A 19,303-nucleotide genomic window follows, 5' to 3' on the forward strand; every position below is an offset into this window, starting at 1 on the left:
AAAGTACCTATCAGCTAAGGCTTCTTCTACTGTCTCCACACTATAAATAGTCCTAGTTTTACCCCAATAAAGCTGGAGCTGGAGCTGAATCACTGAGATCTGAGCTGAGTCACTTGTCTGAAGCTGTAACACTAAATCCTGTGATCCGGTTGGGGGGGGGGCTTTCCTTCCGTCATCAACTCACGAAGACCCTGCTTTCGCCGTTTCTCGCACCTCCCCTCATGACCTGGTGGCCAACAGGTCTCTAACTTAGAGAGAGAGTGCATGGTGGAAATTGAAACGGAACCCGACCAGGCAGCTGACAGCGGTCCTAGAGCCGCCAGCTCCGGTAGCAGAGACCCACAGCAATGCGGTGCACAAAACCCGCGCACCCCAGTGGCGGAGAGCCAGGGGCCCGAACAGCAGACGCGGCCTGTGGGACCCGCTGCACTCCAGCGATGTGTGGGAGACCGGCGCCACGCCCAGCAGCTGGCGCCCCAAGATCCCCGCATGCCCATATCGGGTGGCCTTCTTAAACTCGAAAGCACATAGGTGGGATTACCTGTGAAGGTGTGTGTGTGTGTGTATGATCTTATTAAAATGCAGGTGCAGATTCAGCAGGTATGGAAGGGCCTGGGGTCCCTTTCATGTTTCAAAGCTGTCCCTGGCCCTGTGCCACTCCCTGAGCACTAAGGCACTCTGTATCTCCTTGGGGTCCAGTCTGAGAAGGTGGGGAGAGGCTCAGTCCAAGCTGCCACCACTCCTAAAGTTTTAAGTAAAACACGTGAGGTAAGAGGAGCCTAGGCAGACAGAGAAGAGGGGTGCCCCACAAAGTCACTGTGGAAGTAGGGTACCTCTGTGTTGCTGCACTGGGCTGTGAGGAAGCTCTCCAGAGTGATGACCTGAAAACTCAAGGGTTTGTTCTAGGAACCCAAGAGGTTTGGGAGGGTCTCTGACTCCAGGTGCCAGGAGGAAATGGCTGACATAACAGTTACGTCAGGTCACTTACCTGTCACAGTGGCTGAAGACAGGGTGTGTGTGTGTGTGTGTGTGCATGCAGCAGGCAGCACTGTGGACCATGGCTGGGACTACTGGAAGACCACAGAGATGTTGGAGAACACTGTCCTTCAAGCACAGCAGCTCTTACTGTCTTTATTAGATCAGCTGGGACTACATGCAGGAGACCCTCAAGATCTGGTCTGCTGACTTTCCCTCATAGGAGGTGGCAGGGAGGGTCATTAGGTCCTTACTCAAGATTCTAGCTACTCCTTTCTTTAAAAAAAAAAAAACTTTAGTTTTTATGTGTGTGTGTGTATTGCCTCCATGCATGTAAGTGCACCTGTGTTATGCAGTGCCTGCACAGGCCAGAAGAGGGCACCAGATCCCCTGGAGCTGGAGTTATGGGATGGTTGTTAGCTGACATGTGGGTGCTGGGATTCAAATCCAGGTCTTCCGCAAGTGCAGCCAGTGCTCTTAACTGCTGAGCCATTTGGCTCATTTTACACCCTCTTAAAATTTCACAAAGGAGATTAGAGTTCAAGAGGCGGTTTGGTAGTGCCACTCAAGCCATGGCAGCAGGTCTGACCTGTGTTGATCCTTTACTGAGGAATAAACTCTTTGGTCTCCCAGCTTTTTTTTCTGGAATCTTCTATTTAGCTATCCATATAGGGAATTGTTTACTTTGTTACATTTTATAACCGAGAACATTTAAAAACAAACTTTCAGCTTTTATTTTGCCACTGAACACTAACTTCCATAAGCCCAGTTTTTCAGGAATCCTGTTATCTCCCACTGGGAGTATCCTTCTCCTGGAATAGCTGAGACTTGAGAGCTTGCTGGCTGGTCTGCTTCTTTCTCACCTCCAGGACAGAACCTAACATTGTCATTATAGCATATGTCACATGGGGTTGCTGTTGGACATTCTGGTACAGCTTAGTGAATGCTTGTCCACCTTGGTTGCTCTCCCTTCCTAGGTCAGATATCTGCCTACATAGGCCAAAGTGGGGCCACACACAATTTCCAAACTATGGTCTCTTGGTTCATTCACTCCAAGTTCAGCCAGATAGTTAGAGCTCCAGGGGTTTCCAGCCTCAAACACATATTGGCCCCAAACCAGCCTGTACCATTAGCTCAGGCCATTGGTCCAGATTCCCCTTTATCATGGGGTCTGCAATGTGGTGTCTTTTCCAGACAATAAATCTCATCAAGAGCACCCCAACTCATCAGAGAGGTTCCAGGACCACTGATCCGCAAAAGGGGAGCTGTTAATGATTCAATCTTTTTGCTTCCCTGAAGCCCATCCCTAATCTCGGTCCACCCCTGGGCAATATGGTTGGACATCCTAGCAACAACTTCCATTAATAATAGTACTAGTGCCACAGCACCATGGGCCAGTATCTTTCTTCTCTTTTCCTTTCTTTTTTCTTTCATTCTCTCTCTCTTCTTTTGTTTTTTGAGGCAGAGTTTCACTCTGTAGCCTAGGCTAGTTTTGAACTCATGATCCTCCTGCCTTAGACTCCTGAGTGCTGTTTTTAAGTTTGAGCTACCACACCTGACCCCCTCAGCATCCCTTTTACCCTTGAAAGAATCATACAGTCTCTACCCTGAGGGTGGACTAGAGGTGAGGTAGCTCTGAGGGGCACTAGATGAGCTTTTGTTTCACTGAGCGGGTTATACTAAGGAGAAGAGTTAGATGTTGGACTAGAGGGCAGAAATACTTAGTTACTTGGGGCCATAGGAGCAGAAAGGAAAGATCCAGGGCAGCGGAAAAGAACAGTCTTCCAGGAACTACCTTTCGATTTGGTGATACGTCCTGTGAATCTCTCTTCTGGCTGCCCACGAAAACCTGAGTAAGACCCTCTCTTCTTTTCTGCAGTACTGGGGATTGAATCGAGGGCAGCTCACATGCTAGGCAAGCACTCATCATTGAGCTACATCCTCAAGCCCCCTTTTTATTTTGAGTTGGAGTTTCTCTAAGTTGCCTAGGTTGGCCTTGAACTCATTTTCTGTATTGTGGGCAAGACTTGAACTTGCAATCCGGCTTAAGGTCTACATTACCTGCAAAGCTTTTGTCTTTAGACACAGTCGACTTGGCACCCAAGGGACACAAGATGGGTCTTCCCAGGGAGCCCCTCTGCTCAACACAGACCAGAGGAAGGGCTTGTCCAAAGCAGCCCAGCAAGGTCCACCAGCCACGGCTCCTCAGCTTGAAAATGAGCCCCAAGCAACCCATGAGCGAAGGTGACCCCAGGTCTCCGGGCCCAGGGCGCCTGCCGGGCCCACTCAGGACAGATACTCGCGCACCGTGAGCTCCTTCAGCGTGAAGCCGCGGTGGGCAGGTGTCCGGAGCTGGCTGTCGTCCAGCCTGCCCTGCAGGGACACGAAGTCCTTGCCCAGCGCGTAGGCCAGGCGCACCATGGCGTCGAGCAGCGGCGCGTAGTAGCGGTGGCTCTCGCGGGCCTGCAGGCGGCGCAGCGCGCGCTCCCCGGCCTCGAAGGCCTCGGCCGGCCGCTCCAGGTCGCGCAGGCACACGAGCATGGCGCAGAGCGCGGGCACGGCGGCAGCCGGGCAGTGCGCCGTCAGCTTCTCCTGCAGCGGCACCACGCGGTCCAGCACGTCGAGCGCGCGTGCGTACTGGCCGGCGCGCAGGCAGCCGAAGGCCTCGCGCAGCTCGGGCCGCGTGAGGAAGTCGGTGAACTCGCGCGAGCGGCGCACCGGGTGCACGGCGTACAGCAGCCGAAGGTAGTCCCGCAGCGCCAGGCGCCGCTCGCAGATCGTCTCCGCCGACAGGTTCCCCGTCAGGCGCTTGCGCGGGAAGGCCACGTCCTCCAGCTCCGCCCCGAAGCGCTTCAGGAGGGCCTTCTGTAGCCGGTGGAAGTCCGAGTAGCGCCGTTCCAACACCGCCTTGTTGCTGTCGAAGCTCCCTGTCTGGATGACCACGATCTGGTACACCTGCAGGCAGAGGAGAGGAGGCTAGCTCAGGGAGGCTCCTAGTGGGCCCTGCATCGTGTGTGTGTGTGTGTGTGTGTGTGTGTGTGTGTGTGTGTGTGGGTGTGGGTGTGTGTGTGTGCGCGCGCGCGCGCGCGCGCAAGGAGCTGGCTTCAGGTGGACCTCCAGTGAGCCCTGCACCCTGTGTGCGTGTGTGCCTGTGTGTGTGTGCACGTATGGAAGGAAGCTAGCCTCCAACAGACCCCCAGTGGGCCCAGCATCCGGTGTGGGCATGTGTGTACGTGTGTGTGTATATGTGTGCACGTGCAAGGAAGCTAGCCTCAGGCAGACCTCCATTGAGCCCCGCATCTTTTGTGTATGTGCGCGTGTGCAAGGAGGAGGCTAGCTTCAGGCGGACCCCCGGTGGGCCCTGCATCCTCTATGTGTGTGTGGGCAGGGCTGTGGGTAGAACCCTGGGCCTTGCACAAGCCTGGCAGGTGCTCCACCACTGAGCTGCAGCCTCAGCCCCTTCAACTGTTTTTGAGACAAGGGTTAGATGTGTAGTTCAGGCTGGTTTTGAACTCTGGTCCTCCTGCTGCAGCCACCCAAGTGCTGGGATTGCAGGTGTGCCCTGCCTGTCTGCAGTCTTGTTTTCTTCCTTTCCACCTTTCTTCCTTTCCACCATGCCTGGCCCCCTCTTTTTTAAAGCACATACTAATTTTACAAAATGATGGGTTTCATTTGACTTTTTTGAAAAGTTTTAAAAAAATATTTCTTTAGTATGTATATGCATACGTTCATGTGCCCTGTTGTGTGTGTATGCGTGGGGGGGGGTGCCAAAAGAAAACTTGTGGGAGTTGGTGCTCTCCTTCCACCATGCAGCTTCTGGAGCTGGAACTCAGGTGGTCAGTGGCATGCGCCTCCACCCGGTCTCAGCAGCCCTCATTTGACATTTTCCTGCATGTAGATAATGTACTTTGAGGATAGTCATCCCCCCAGTATCCTTGCTTGTGCCTGCTTCCTTGCTGTGCAAGGTAGTTCGTGGCAAATAATCGGCCCTGGAATAACACACAGTGCTTAGAGGCATCTTGGAGGGAAAAGAGCACAGGAACTTGGCTGTAGAGGCTTTGTATTGTCAAAACTGGGACGTTGGTGTTGTGAATGCAGAATTGTGGAGTCCCGAGTGGAAGACGGGGTGTTTGTTTCAGGTATGATGTACCATTCAGGCACACTGGCAGTGAAATAGCAAGCAGGATTCTGTCTCAATTTCCTTTCAAGATAATACTGATTAACACCTTGCAGCCAGACTGTCTTTCAGCCAGACAGCTGGTCTGGCTGTGAGGTTTTAGATTGGTAATTTAACCTCTCAGTTTTTCCATGCATAAGTCAAGGATAGGAATAGTTCCTGATTTACATGTGAGGATTAAATGAATGAATGGGCTGAAACCAGGAGAAGCTGTGCCCAGTGTGCACTGGTAGCTACTGCTACTGTCCTGATCCCAGTGAGGTGGCAGTGCTAGGGTGTCCTGATCCCAGTGAGGTGGCAGTGCTAGGGCGTCCTGATCCCAGTGAGGTGGTAGTGATAGGGTGTCCTGATCCCAGTGAGGTGGCAGTGCTAGGGCGTCCTGATCCCAGTGAGGTGGGAACGATAGGGTGTCCTGATCCCAGTGAGGTGGGAACGATAGGGTGTCCTAATCCCAGTGAGGTGGGAACGATAGGGTATGGCTTTTCTATCTTCTTAAAACAGGCTGGTGTTCCAATCTAACAAAGATGGCAGTCCTCATCAGGGAGCTTCCCACAGGCATGATTAGCAGCTAGAATTTAATAACAGACCTCAACTTTCTTTATATTTACTTTTTTTTTTTACAGTTTTGAATCACTTATTCTTTTTAAAACTTCTAGAGCTAGAGGTATAGCTCAGTGGCAATTATAATTGTTTTTTCCCTCATGTCATGTGAAACTGATATTTTATTGAAATGTAATGCTTTACAAAAGCAGTTCAAAGAAAAAAACCAAGTGAATAACCATAGTTATAGAAGGTGAAGAGCTAAGCTACAGATGGCTAACAAGCGGTACCATGGGATTGACTGGGGCTGTTCCTTAGGATCAGGAATGACTCAGGCATCTCTAATCTTCATGGGAATTCATGTTGGCACCATGAAACTTCAATTTCTCTAGAAGAATCTGGGTTTGTGTTTCAACTCATTTCATGACTGAGAAAGCTGAGATCTCTCAAGACTTGCTCAGGGCCATGCAGGAGGCGGTGACCTGGCTCCTTTATATCTGAGCTCTGCTTACCACAAACTTGGAGACTCTCCTCTCCTCGATGCGGGCTGAGGCGATCTCAAATAGCAGCCTGACGTGTTTCCAGCGGCTCTTCTCCTTCTGCCAGTGCTCCTGCAGCTCCCGTGTGGTCATGTTGGAGTTAGAGCTCGGACCATCTTGGGCATCTGTGTCCTTAGGGATTCTGCAGTAGGCAGTGCCCTCTAGCGGTGAGGGCGTGGAGTGGGGGAGATAGCTGGGCCTGTCTGGGATGTGTAATTATTTCCTTGTTCCTACTCTCAGTCCTAGGTCCGGTTGAGCCATCATCCAGACCCTTGTGAATCCACCCAGCCCTGTCAACCTCAAATAGCCCAGCACCTCAATTACTTCTTGTGAAATACAGTGTGAGTCTGTTACATCACCCACTTCCGGCCTGGAGAGGAACCATTTTGCAGCTCTGTGCTCCCGGCAAATAAGACACCCAAGCCTGTCTACCTCTGTACTCCCAACACTGACCTTGGGTGGACATGAGAACCCACCAGTGTGACGGAGGGAGCTCTGAAGAGCTCATGTTTCAGCCTCAGCCTCCACGGCCCTTGCTGTACTAGCTCTCATCTTGGGGCCCACCTACCATGCCTCTGCCTTTGAATCTGTTCCTCCTGTTTTCTTGCCTGGAAACCAACAGCGTTTCTTAAGCCTCATTTGAACGCCACACCTTTCTGAGAATCAGTTTAGTTTCCTCCTGCCACAACTGCACAAATAATTGTGCATTTATTGCAAGAGGTTCATGCCTGGGAAACTTTGTCTTGTGTGTCTACCCTGCTTATATGTCAGTTTTCACTCCACCTCTTGACACTGGAGTGAGAGCTTCCCACTTTGTTCCAGCAGCCTTGTTTTGGTGGCACTTCTAATTATTTTTTCATTAATGTTTCTCCACTGAGCTTGAAGGCTAGGGTGGTGATCTGTTCCACTTTCTGCGTGTACATGGACCACCCCAGGCTTCTGCAGGCCCATCTTCAATGAGTGTAAGGAAAGTTTTTTCTAGGAGATGGCACTATAGCAGACATTGCCAGTGGTGGGCCAGGTCCTTTTGACACCTACTGTTCTGGAGCATACTACTAACTCCCTTGGGGAAGCACCTGTGACTCAGAGTCCTAAGGCCTTTCCAGGGCCACAGCAACATGCTTCCCTCAGCACATGCAGGAAGGGATGCTGGATAATTCCTGACTGCTTTATCCCTTGATTATACATCTCACATTTGTTCTCTACACCTTTCCAATGACCCTCATTGGGACTGAGATCCAGTCACTTGCCCCAGTCATGTGATCATCCATCACCAACATGGGCTGCTACTCTTTTCTTGCTCACATTTCCTGCAGTATCTTAGAGGGTGATCTCCCACATAAACAGCTTGCACCACACCCTTGTCTTGGGGGCCTGCTTGGGATGATCCAAGTTAAGACAGCTGCCCATCTGTCTTGCTAAAGCCATTGGAGTGCTTCAGATGTCTTTAAATTTCCATCTCCATCATTGAACCTCAAACCCTCAAGCTCACCTGAGTGTTCTTCTGGTCCTGGACGTGGGAAGTCTGGGCCTGAGGGCAGTGCTTCCTGCCTGGTCCTTGCTGTATACTGGGTAATGGGTCCTGCCAAGCCAGGGCTGCCAGGATACTCTGGATTTGCCATGCTCAGAGGCTGCTAGAAGCACAAGAGAGAATAGTGAAACCCACTTGCTGGTCTCCTGGAGGTGCCTGGGATCCCTGTTGGCATTTAGGGAGGAATAATGACCCCTCTGCTGGATGCTTTGCGTTCCACCCAGCTGCAGATTGAACCTGGTCTTCCCTAGGATGGACCAAAGGCTCCCAGGCAGACAGACCCTTGTGTTCGAGTTATGATCCTGTGCTATTCTCTGTTGCTCAGGATTTCACACGAAGTGGTGTGAAGTGATGCCAACAGCTTTGGCGATTTACCTGGGAGAAAGATGCTGGCTAGTCCAGTAAATGTCCCACCACTCAATTTTATATTACCGTGCAACCCCTCCAAATCCCTCTCTTATCTACCTTTAAACCATTTGCTGACCATTTATTAGGGCCACTTCATTTCCTCTAGCTCTTCACACCCCCTCTCCAATATAACACCTGCACAGTTTTAACATTTCTGCCATAGAACAGGTAAGGAAACAGGTCTAGCCCAAGGTGGCTGGTGAGTGTACCAAGGAGCAAAGAAGAATTTCTCTTAAAGGCTGAGATGTGCTGGCTGTGTACTCACTTTTAACATACTCTCGATCTGACCAATCCCCTGCAATAGGGACTGTTTCTGTTACCGCTTTGTAATAAAAGAACCGAGATGCAGAGCTGCCCAACAGCAAAGGCTGGTGTGTGGCGCTGGGATGCCAGCCCAGCTTGGCTGACTGCAGCGTCCTCTCTCACCAGAGGTGATCAGGAGGCAGGCAGCTGGCCAGCAGGCCACCCACTAATTCAGCAGGCCCCAGTTAAGAAAATGGGGCGACTTGGCAGCTGTCAGATCATCCAGCTTCTTTATGCCTCAGTGTCTTATAAAATGGGCACAAGAAGCTGAGTATGGTGGTGCACTCCTTTAATCCCAGTACTCGGGAAGCAGAGGCAGGCGGATCTCTGTGAGGTTGAGGCCAGCCTGGTCTATATAGTTAAAAAATATGCATAATCTTTTGGGATTGACTGTTTTATCGCTCAACATATTTTTTTTGTAAATTCATACGAGTTTTTGCATATATTAATAGTTCATTTCTCTTTACTGCTGAGTAGTATTTCAGGAGATGTATGTACCACACTGTGTCTTGAAGAACATCCAAATCATTTCTAATGTCAGGCTATTAAAATCAAAGCAGTTAATGGTCAGGCATGGTGGCATACACCTTTAATCCCAGCACTCGGGAAGCAGAGGCAGGCGGATCTCTGTGAGGTTGAGGCCAGCCTGGTCTATATAGTGAGTCCCAGGCCAGCTGTGGCTACAGGGAGACCCAGTCTTAACAACAACAACAATGATGATGATGATGATGACGATGATGCACAGCATAGGCCTGCTACATGGAACTCACACACCAGGCACTATACAGTTGTCCCTGTTACTAGGATCTGACACACACTAGATGTTTGAGAAATAGTTATGAAATAAATAAATAAAAATGTAAACTGGGATAGAATTTAGAGATGGCTGCAAATTAGGGAAAGAGATAATAAAACATTCTCAGATGGAACAAGTGGCTGGGCACCTTCTCCACACGTGGGTTAGTTTTTTCATCACTGACAGAATACCTCATATCAACAGGTAGGGAGGATTTATTTTGTTTAGTTTCAGCTTATCATGGTGGGGAGGGCATGTCAGCAGAACAGCTCACCTGGTGGCCAGAAGTAGAGAGAAGGTCTACATTAAATGAGGGCTTCCTCTCTCTTTCTCCCCCTCCCTCCCTCCCTTTCTCCTTCCTTCTCCCTCTCCTCCCTCTCTCTTCCTCTCTCTCTTAAAATATTTATTCATTTGTTGGTATGTGCCACAGTGTACATGTTTGTGGTGGTCATAGGCTAACTTGCAGGAGTAGGTTCTAGCCGTCCACCAAGTGGGTCCCTGGGATTGCACTTAGGTTGTCAGGCTCAGCAACAAATGCCTTTAAAAACTGAGCCATCCCATTCATTGGTCCACACGTTCTTCTTTTACCCCACCAGGGCACCCAGCTTTTGGGATGGTGCTGCCCACTTTGAGGGCAGGTCTTATCTGCTTTCTTAGTCAACCGTGGAAATGCCCGCATAGCTACACCCAGAGGTGTGCTTCATCAGGCTCCTGGCGGATTTTAAAGCCAGTCAATTTGACAGGATTAGCCATCATAGCACAGGAATTCAAAATAAAAAGAGCACTTTGACCTTACCTCCTCTCAGGACCATTAGTTGGCCTAGCCGAGGGAAGTCAGTGGAGCTTGAGCTCATGCTTCAAGGGGTGGCTCTTGATGTGGCAGGTGGAAGGGACCCTGGACTGTTTTCTGGTTGGCTTCTGAGCAGTGGCCTATTGGGTACCTTCAGGCACCCTCCATCAAGCCTCATATTTACATGTGGGCAAACTGAGGCACACCCTGCCCTCACCTCTCCACATCCTCAGTGACAAAGATTTCTAGGCTTTGCAATAAAACATGCAGATTCTGATGCTGTTGGCCAGAGCAGCATCTCAGCCCCCTATACCCTCCAGCTCCCCTGCATGACAGTCATTCTTTGTGTTTTCCAGGTGCCTTGCCTCTGGCTTCCCACTTCAAGGGATCTGGCCATCTTCAGTGACCCTTGTGGGAACACAGTGCCACTTACAGAGCCCAGCCACCTTTCTTGGAGTTTGCAGGGGTAGGGTATGTGAACCTCTAGTAGAGTGCAGTAAAGCCCCCTGTGCTGCCCTAGGAGACCGAACAGTGACTCATTTGGAGGAGTAGGAAGGAAAAGCTGGTGTGGCAGCCCTGGCCTCAGAGGAATTTGGGTTTTATTGTAAGCTCTGCATTCTTGATCAGCTCTCCCAGGTCTTCATTGGAGGGTCAGCCAAGGTATCTCCACCTCCTCCTGCTGAGGAAGGGTGTCATAGAGGGACTCCTGAGTACTTCCCCTCCTCACGGCCCCCCACCCCCAGAAGCCTGGCCCAGGCAGGGCTTTCACATGTGGGTGTGCTTCAAAATCCCCAGTGGGACTCCGGGAGAGGAAGTGCTGGGGGCTTGAACCAAAGCAGACTTCCTGCCTAAAAGCACCCAGAGAGCCCAGCTAATAGAGCTGAGGTAGACCCTGGATTCTGCCCTTTGTTTCAAGGTCCCCAGTTCTACTCTTTGAGAATCTAAAGTCTAGACTTGTTGCGCAGGACCAGGAGTGGGCCTGGCGTTTCAAGAGGGATTGAGGTAATGGGGTGGGGATGGGAGCTGCTCAGGAGTATACTCAGGAGAGCTCCATAGGTAGAAGCTCTCACAGCCTCGACCCCTCCCACCCTGGCATACCTGAGGGTCCTCAAGGAGGTGACTGAGTTCCAGTGGCCTTGGGGTCAAGCACTGAGTGACCTAGAGTCTTCAGGGTTCATGGATCTAGGGGTCCAGGAGAGTCACATGGTCCCCTCAGCTCTCTGTTACAGCTGCCGCAAGCAAGTTGAACGTCTGTTCCTCTGCTAAATTCTCTGTTTGAAAACAGGAAATAGGCTGTGTGACCTGCTCCAGAGGCCCCAGCTCATTGGCTGCTAAAAGAGGTATATGGAGCCCCAAGGACAGATGTCTGTGGCACGTCAGACCTGCGGTGTGGTGTAAGAGTGGCCACAGGAGTGCTCCTTGGCCTCACTTTCCAGCAGCCTCCAGCAGCTCATTACCCGTTAGACACCTGGACAATCTCTGGCATTTGGATAATTGCCTCCAAAATCCTTTGTTTTAGTCCTCTTCTGTGGCAATGACAGAAGACCACAGACTGGAAAAATTATAAATAAAAGTTTATTTAACTTTTAATCCTGGAGCTGGGAAGCCTAAGGATACAGTGGCAGTGTCTGGAAATGCCCTCAGCAGTATGACATGACATGGCAGAAGGTGAATAAGCAAGACAGGGCTGATCTTATGGGTCTGCTCTTGTGATAACTAACCAAGTTCCCCATGATGGCATTAATCTGTTTATGAAGGCTGCCTTCATGACCCAGTCACCCCTTCCTAGGCCCCACCTCCCAACTCCATAGTGTTGGGAATCATACTTCTAACACATAGATTTGGGAAACACATCCTTTCAGTATTGATTGTCTTACCTATAAACTAGGCATGATGTAGACTTTCATGCCCTGTGATGTATGGGAGAACCAAGGCTTAGAACACCCAGCTAATAGGATGTAGAGCCAGTGCCTGACGTGGAAGACCATTAGTTGGGTTTTAGGTTCCCAATTGGTGCAAAGCTATGTTCAGCACTAGTAAAAGAAAGTTCCAGGGAAGACAGACCACAGCTCAGGGATGTGACTCTTAGGCCACAGTGTTTGTGGCCTTAGGGGCAAGAAGTTAGAAAAAGACAAAAAAAGGGACCTTGTTATCCACCCCCTCAGAATGTCTCCTGTGTGTCTTTGCAGCCACAGTCCTTTCCCCCATCAGAAATGGTCTCAGTCCTGTCACTCCTTGCTTTATAAACTTGCCACCTGTGAACAGATCCATGAACACTGGAATTTCATTTTACTTATTTTTGAGTTGTATATATATTAAGCCATACATACTACTAGGATTCTTTGGTGTCTTGCTTCTTCAACATTGTGTAAGGGTCAGTGGTTTTGTGTGTGTGTGTGTGTGTGTGTGTGTGTGTGTGTGTTTTGCTAGAGTTTTAAATCTTCCTGTTGGTACATTGCTCCATTATTTGAACTGCTTATTCTTTTTTGGGTCTGTGATGCCTTTTCGGGTTGTTTCTAGGGTGGCCGTCAAGATCGTGCTGATGATTAAATTCTTAGCATTTAGTTAAGTCTGTGTGACTGAGGGGGCACGGTCTTGAGAAGAAGAGCGTCCAACTGCAGCAGACTGTGCCAAGACACTCCCCATTGTGGCTACTGTCTTGTGTCCCACCAGCCGTGGATGGTGTGAGAGCCGGGTGTACCATCTTCTCTGTCTTTGATTTGACCAGTACTTTCCATAGCCATTCTACAAGGTGTAAGTAGTTCTGTCTTATTTACATTGTATCTTCTGAAGAATAGCAGTGGGGATCTATCTCTTCTTCAGTGTGCTGTTGTTTGAGTCTATTGCTTGTCTTTTATTGAATGACTCTAATGGTTGCCATTGTGCTGTATGTGTTGTTTGGGAACATGTGCTTTTCAGGATCCTTTCTCTCCTTTGGCTCACATTGGTGCTTACTTAATGGGATCTCATGATAGATAGAGATTGCCAACCATATTTAATCAGATCAATCTTGCTTTTCATAGTCCTGGAGTTTTCTCCCTAATTTGTTTCTGCTCCAATCCCACAGGTCCTTGGGAGGCTAAGATGAATCAAAATGTGCTGCATTTAGAAGGGTGCCAGCAAAACCTCCATAGTTTGCCTCTCCTCTGGGCTCTGTACTGCTTCTGTTTACCGCCTGACCTTATTTATAGAAATGGCACCCGGTCCTACCTCTTTGCACTGCTGTCACTGTCATACAAGGAGCACCCATATTCGTTAAGGTCTGTTTCTGTCATGAGCTCAAGGGAACTACTGTGCATGCTGTGCCTCTGGTCTGCCAGCCCTGGGTGCAGTGACCATATCTCATTTGCTTTTGTCTCACACTCCCTGGCAGAAGGCCCAGTATGGCATGGACTTGAGAGATTGTAGAGGGAGGCTGGGTCACTGCCCTTCTCTCCCTGTCCTGTCTTTGCTGTGATCTGTGAGAGCCCAGGGCAGGTTTTGCGCCCTCCTCACCCTCCCAGCCCACCACCTAGATTAGCAGCCACAGGGGAAGAAAGTGTGAGTCCCTGCTTCCTCTTTTGGGGCTGGGAGCCATTCTTTGGAAACCCCCTGACATGAAAGGTATATCTGGACTATGTTGTAGGGACACAGGTAGACCAGTGTGATCAGAAGACTTGGTCATCTACTGGGTATTAGCTGTTCTCTGCAGCCCAGAGTCTGCTGTGGCAGAGAGAAACAGGCAAGGGCCATATCTTGTCCCCTGGGGCTACTGTAACAGAATGCCATATTCTAGGTCCTTAACCAACAATTGTTTAGTGTCTTACAGTTCTGGGGGCCTAAGAAGTTCAACATCAAGGCAATGGCAGATTCAGTGTGTGTGAGAGCCTGTTTTCTGGTTTGTAGATGGCTGTCTTCTCGTTGTGCCCTTCTTTGGTCAGCAGAAGGCTAGAGAGCTCTCAGGGTTCTCTTTTTTAAAGGGCATTAGTTTCATGTTGTCTCCACTTCATGACCTAGTCATCTCCAGAAGTTTCCATCTCTCAGAGCCATATGTTACGTATTATGACTTTAATGTAGGAATCTGAGAGGGTACCTTTAGTCTGTAACCGACAGAGATAGTCACAGTAGAGCAGGACAGAGCAGTGGGCATCCCTTGTGGCAGTACTGAGGCCAGATGATGGGGAGGGGGTACCAGAGAGTCAGGAAGGGGGAATGCTGGCATCTCAGTCAGGGGCCCTTTCTGCACCCCAATGTCAGAGAATATCTCCCTCCTGCTCTGACCCATCAGTGACTTCCCACCACATTCAGAGTTAATCCAAACCCCACTGAGGTCCCTGTCTCCCTTCCCCACTCCACCCCTCTCCTCCCAGCATCCCTTGCTGCTCTCACCACAACATTGCTGGAGTGCACTGTGGTATGCGAGCTTGCTGTTGTGGCGTTTCCTTTCTGGAAATACCCTTTTTCAGGTTCTTTCCATGATGGGCTTTTCCTGCCTTAGCTTGCAGTGTCCTGTCTTCCTGTTTCTTCTGAAGGCGGTCTGTTCCTGACCCCTGTCTACCATTATTTGCTTATCTGTTTGCTTACTATCTCAAACCATGATGGCAAGGTTGGTGACCACATCAACATTCTGTCCCCAGCACTGAGAACAGTGCCTGCCACCTAGTGGGTGCTGTGTGAATGGTGTATGAGAAAGTAAATGCAGAGCAGGGCTTGTCTGGGCAGCGACTCCAGCTCAGGCCTGACTCACAGTGACAGTGTGCACCTGGGTGGGCCATACCCCTTCCCGCATTGTAATGAGATTAAATCTCCAGTCCTCTTGGCGCCCATACAAGCATTCTACATTGAGCAATAATTCAATTGAAAATTGAAATTACTGCTCACTCAGTCCCCAGCACCTCAAAAGATACTAAATGAATAAATAAAGAAATTACTGTTCACCATTACTCCAGATATCAGGCATGCTTGGGGCTACAACATCTTTTTGAGAAGTTAACAGGAATTGACCTATGGGGAGTGCATACCTTCCACCCCCTCAGGTCTGCCTGAGCTGGTGAGGCATTTTGCAGATGACCCAAAACTTGGTCGTGTCACTGTCGTCTTTGCAGGTGGGCATGCATGCGCCTTTTTAAAGATCACAAAAGTTATTAATACTGCAGGATTTTAAAATTGGGGACACAGACCAAGTGTACTGCTGGCTGCTTTTGTGGCTACATTGAGATACAATAGCGAGGACTGGGGTGCTGACCTCATTTCTGCATCACAGGGTTGGGGAGCTTGTCACCATGCTGAGCCTCCTGATCTTCCCTCAACTTCAGGATGGTCAGATCTTCTGGTTTATGTCAGGATTTGCTATGAAGGTATGGCGAAAACAGCTTTTCTTATCAGTGTCCCTAAGCCCCTGGGGACAGCCCTTGGACAAGCTTGTTCCTCATTAGCCTCCCCAACAGTAGAATTTTAAATGATGAAGCCCAAGGACTGTGGCGAAGTCCTTGATGAGCACTTGGAAGAGGGCAGGAGTGCGCTGGACTCCAGGGCACCTCTGCTGCTTTTCCACGCTGTGCAGATGCAGGGGTGCCATGTTTGAGGGAAGTGAATCAGGGTGGAGGCTGAGGAGTCATCTTTTAAAAACTCTGATTGGCTATCGGAATGTTTAGTTTATTTTTTCAAAGTGGGATTTGTAAATAAAGATGATTCTAGAAACATTATGGGACAAAGAAGAAGAAAGTAGAGCCTCATCAGGGAGTCAGTGGGGAGGCTTGGCTGGGAGAGCTGGCTTGTATTTGCTAGGTGTCTGATGGTCTTAGTCCATTCCCATTGCTATAACAAAATATCACAGACTATATGGCTTATAAATGACAGAAATTTGTTTCTCATGGTTCTGGAGCATGGCAAGACTCTTGAAGATCATGTGTCCGCTGAGGACGTACAGCAGATAACTGTGCTAGACAGATGGCTGCTGTCACACCCTCACATTGCAGAGTGGGTGAGGGATGGCTTGGGTTTCTTTCACAGAAGCATTAATCTCATTCATGAAGTCTCTGTCCTCAAGACAGAAGCTCTTCCCCACCTCCTAATCCTTCAGGGGTTAGGATTTCAATGTGTAAACTTGGGAGAACACAGGCATTCCTCAGCAAAACCTGCTCAGTTCACTGATGGTCTTGGGGATGGTGTCCTAGTTTTCTTCCCTATTGCTGTGATAGGACACCGACCAAAGCCAGCTTGAGAAGGAAAGGGTTTGTTTGGCTTCTAGTGGAGAGACTATGGAGGAGTGCTGCTTACTGGCTTGCTCCTCTGGCTTGTGCTCAGCTTGCTTTCTTGTATTGCTCAGGCCCACCTACCTAGGGGTGACACTCCCACAATGGGCTGGCCCTTCCCACATCACTCAGCAATCAAGAAAATGCCTCAGAGACATGCCCACAGGCCAATTGGGTAGAGAACTCCCCAGTTTTCCCTCTTCTGAGGTGTGTCAAGTTGACAACTGAAGCTGTCTGACACAGATGGGGCAGTGGCAAAATGCTGGGTCTGGTTTTAGTGTAGGATTGGAGTGAGGACAGAGGCCATCCAGAATATCTAGACACACTGGGCTCCCCAGGTTTGAGGGAGCTCAGTGACAGATGTTTGATTTAATGTGCCCACCCTTTGATAAGTCACTTAAGCAACAAGCTTGGGTCATGCCTGGGCCACAGGCAGAGGTCCAGAAATGACCACTGGCTGCCTTAATCCTCTAGAACGCTTGTCAGATGGGAGACTAGGACATTGGGAACATGAACTGGAACAGAAAGCCATCTAGGCTAACAGTGCATGACAATATGGGCAGTTGTTCCCTTCAGCTTGAGAACTAAGAGAGTCCCATGGAGATGGTGGGAGGTGGGCATTGACAGATACGTAAGATCCCAATTAAGGGGGCAGAGAAGAACAGGACTTCACCTGCAGTGCCTTCTTTTAGTAGCTAGCTCACCTTAGAAACTCAGTAGCCTCTGGCAACCTCAGAGCAGGGACAAAGAATAGGTCTATTCTGTAAAGGTGTGCAGACTATGTGACTGATGAGAGATTGGTGCCTGGTATACAGTAAGTGATCAATAAATGGCCACAGATGAGGCATGTAGAGTGCTTAGTGTGTTCTGTGTGCCAGGTCCTCATATACATAGTCCTTAAGACAATGTGGAAGTACCTTGCCATCTCCCCTGGACTAAGGGATCTGGAGGCCACAGAGGCTGTGCACCTGGCAAAGAGCTGGGTTTCAAAGTGCCTATCATTTCTGCCTGTTGCCACCCTCCCCTGGAGCACAGAGGGAGCAAAAGCTCAGAGGTGGGCTTCACAGAGCTGGAAGAAGCCTGTGCACCCATTGGGGGATGGAGTTGGGGTTGTGGGAAAGGTGCTTGTATTTGTTCTCATGGGCCTAGCTGTGGAAGGACTGGACTCTGGTGAGGGGGAAACAGTACCCAGGGGTAGGGAGCAGAGACCTGCATAGGGTCTTCTGTCTAGTGTGAGACCAGGGTAAATAGCTATGACCACAGCAGCTGGGGCCAGGCAGGGCCCTTTTCATCCTGGCTGTCTGGAGAGAGTCCCTCTAGACCTCCTCCAGAGTGTCCCTAAGCCCCTGGGGACAGCCCTTGGACAAGCTTGTTCCTCATTAGCCTCCCCAACAGTAGAATTTTAAATGATGAAGCCCAGGGAGCTACTGTGGATGAGGAACGGCCCAGGCTTGGGACCCCTGACTTGCTGCCCCTTCTGGACACTGCCTGGCTAGTGCCAGCTCAGGGTACTTGGGGACAGAAAAACATTGCCAGGGTGGGTTCAGATTGCTCATCTGCAGCATGGGCATGGGGCCATGCATACAGGGGGTTTTAATAGGTACCCCTTAGCTCTAAAGTTATTATGCAGATAGTATATGGTCATTAGCATATATACAGATTAGCTAAAACGAGTTTTAAAGTTTGAAAGCTAGTAGTTTAGATTCTTTTTTTTTTATTTTTTATTTTATTTACAAGGTCTCCCTATAGCCTCAGCTGGCCTGGAACTCTCTATATAGACCAGGGTGGCCTCAATCTCACAGAGGTCTGCCTGCCTCTGCCTTCTGAGTGCTGGGATTAAAAGTGTGCACCACCACACCCTGTGATTTAGATGTATTTTAAAGTCTTTCCCTTATGTAGATTACAGTCAGGCTTTTGATGCTTGTGGAGTGTCTCTTGCTTCTGAACCATACCCGTTTTGTACTCTCCTGCACTCCTTTTCTCTCCAGGAAACTTCCTAAATGGACTAGATCAGCTAGCTGTTCCTGCTCTGTAATTTCCTGATTGTTTTGGACATGGAAAGTTTTTGGGAAGATCAAAGTAAGGTCATATCTTTTAGTACCTTCTTATGAGACCAACATTGGGCTGGCTGTGATCAAAGACTGGGTTCTGATGGTAAAATATCAAGAATTGTCATGTTAAACATGCATTGCTGGTAAATCTTAGGATGATGGTAGAAGATTGGTGATGATGCAAAACCCTCAGAAAGTAAACCGCGTCAGTTAAGAACAAAACTGAGAAAATTTTGCTTCTGAATTTCTCTGAAACATCTGAACAGGCAGATGTGGAAGAGTTCCCATTCCTTCCCTATGTGGGGATCTAGCCCTCCTCTCCTTTAAGTACTTCAGTGGTTTAACTTGAGGCAGCTGCTTTAGTGGAAGTCCGAAGGTGGCTTTAGTCTAGCATTCTTGACGTTTTCCAGGATTGCTAAAAAATATACCCTATATGCTTTGGAAATAAATTGCCTTATAAAAATAGGGAATACTGTCTCTCCATTTAAAAAACATAATGAAGTTTTGCACATTTCACCAACATATTTTGATCATATTTAGATCCCTTCATATCTGCACCCCTATATATGTGTAGATATATATTTTAAGGCCTATAGAGTCATGTTTGTGATCCCAAATACTCTTCGGTGTGGTTTCATCCACTGGAGCCTGGTCAACCTACTAAGAGTCTCACCCTTAAATGAGACTGAATCTCACTTCCCAGCAGCCATTGGCTGCTAATAGTTCATTAGGAACTCTACTTACCCATGTCTATGCTGAGATTTTGTCTGGCTTGCTTTATGTGAGATTTGTCCATGCTTGCACATTGCTGTGAGTTCATATGAGTAACTTCCCAGGTGTCTGGAAAACTCTGTTTCCTTGTAGTCCTCCACCTTCTCTGGATTTTATAGTCTTTCCACTCCCTCTTCTGCAATGATCTCTGAGCCTTGGGAGGCAGAAGTTTGATATGGGTGTCCTACT

At 49.1% G+C, this 19,303-nt stretch overlaps 2 protein-coding genes across 2 annotated transcripts in view; one reads left to right on the top strand and one right to left on the bottom strand.

The window, feature by feature from the left end:
* Nucleotides 1-2,973: 2,973 nt before the first annotated feature.
* On the bottom strand, nt 2,974-11,270 carry Snx20 (sorting nexin 20). The gene is made up of 4 exons (XM_008828310.2): nt 11,158-11,270; nt 7,724-7,865; nt 6,205-6,356; nt 2,974-3,930 (listed from the first exon to the last, which is right to left on the bottom strand). Exons 2-4 carry the CDS (start codon nt 7,851-7,853, stop codon nt 3,262-3,264), a joined length of 951 nt encoding a protein of 316 aa, XP_008826532.1. The 5' UTR covers nt 7,854-7,865; nt 11,158-11,270; the 3' UTR covers nt 2,974-3,261.
* Nucleotides 3,821-19,303, top strand: part of Nod2 (nucleotide binding oligomerization domain containing 2) — a 69,618-nt gene continuing 54,135 nt past the window's right edge. Inside the window, exon 1 of the mRNA XM_008828311.3 lies at nt 3,821-3,924. The gene's annotated coding sequence lies outside the window, so the exon portion shown is untranslated. The remainder of the gene's footprint in view (nt 3,925-19,303) is intronic.

Source organism: Nannospalax galili, unplaced genomic scaffold (genome assembly GCF_000622305.1).
Source record: "Nannospalax galili isolate Female #2095 unplaced genomic scaffold, S.galili_v1.0 scaffold1353, whole genome shotgun sequence".
Lineage (NCBI taxonomy): Eukaryota > Metazoa > Chordata > Mammalia > Rodentia > Spalacidae > Nannospalax > Nannospalax galili.

Bases quoted from the DNA above. Each gene is read 5' to 3' on its own strand.
- Snx20 (XM_008828310.2), bottom strand. From the start codon at position 7,853: ATGGCAAATCCAGAGTATCCTGGCAGCCCTGGCTTGGCAGGACCCATT. The intron at 6,357-7,723 runs GTGAGCTTGAGG...CTAAGGACACAG, and splicing joins AGGACCAGAAGAACACTCAG to ATGCCCAAGATGGTCCGAGC. The intron at 3,931-6,204 runs GTAAGCAGAGCT...CTCTGCCTGCAG, and splicing joins GGAGAGTCTCCAAGTTTGTG to GTGTACCAGATCGTGGTCAT.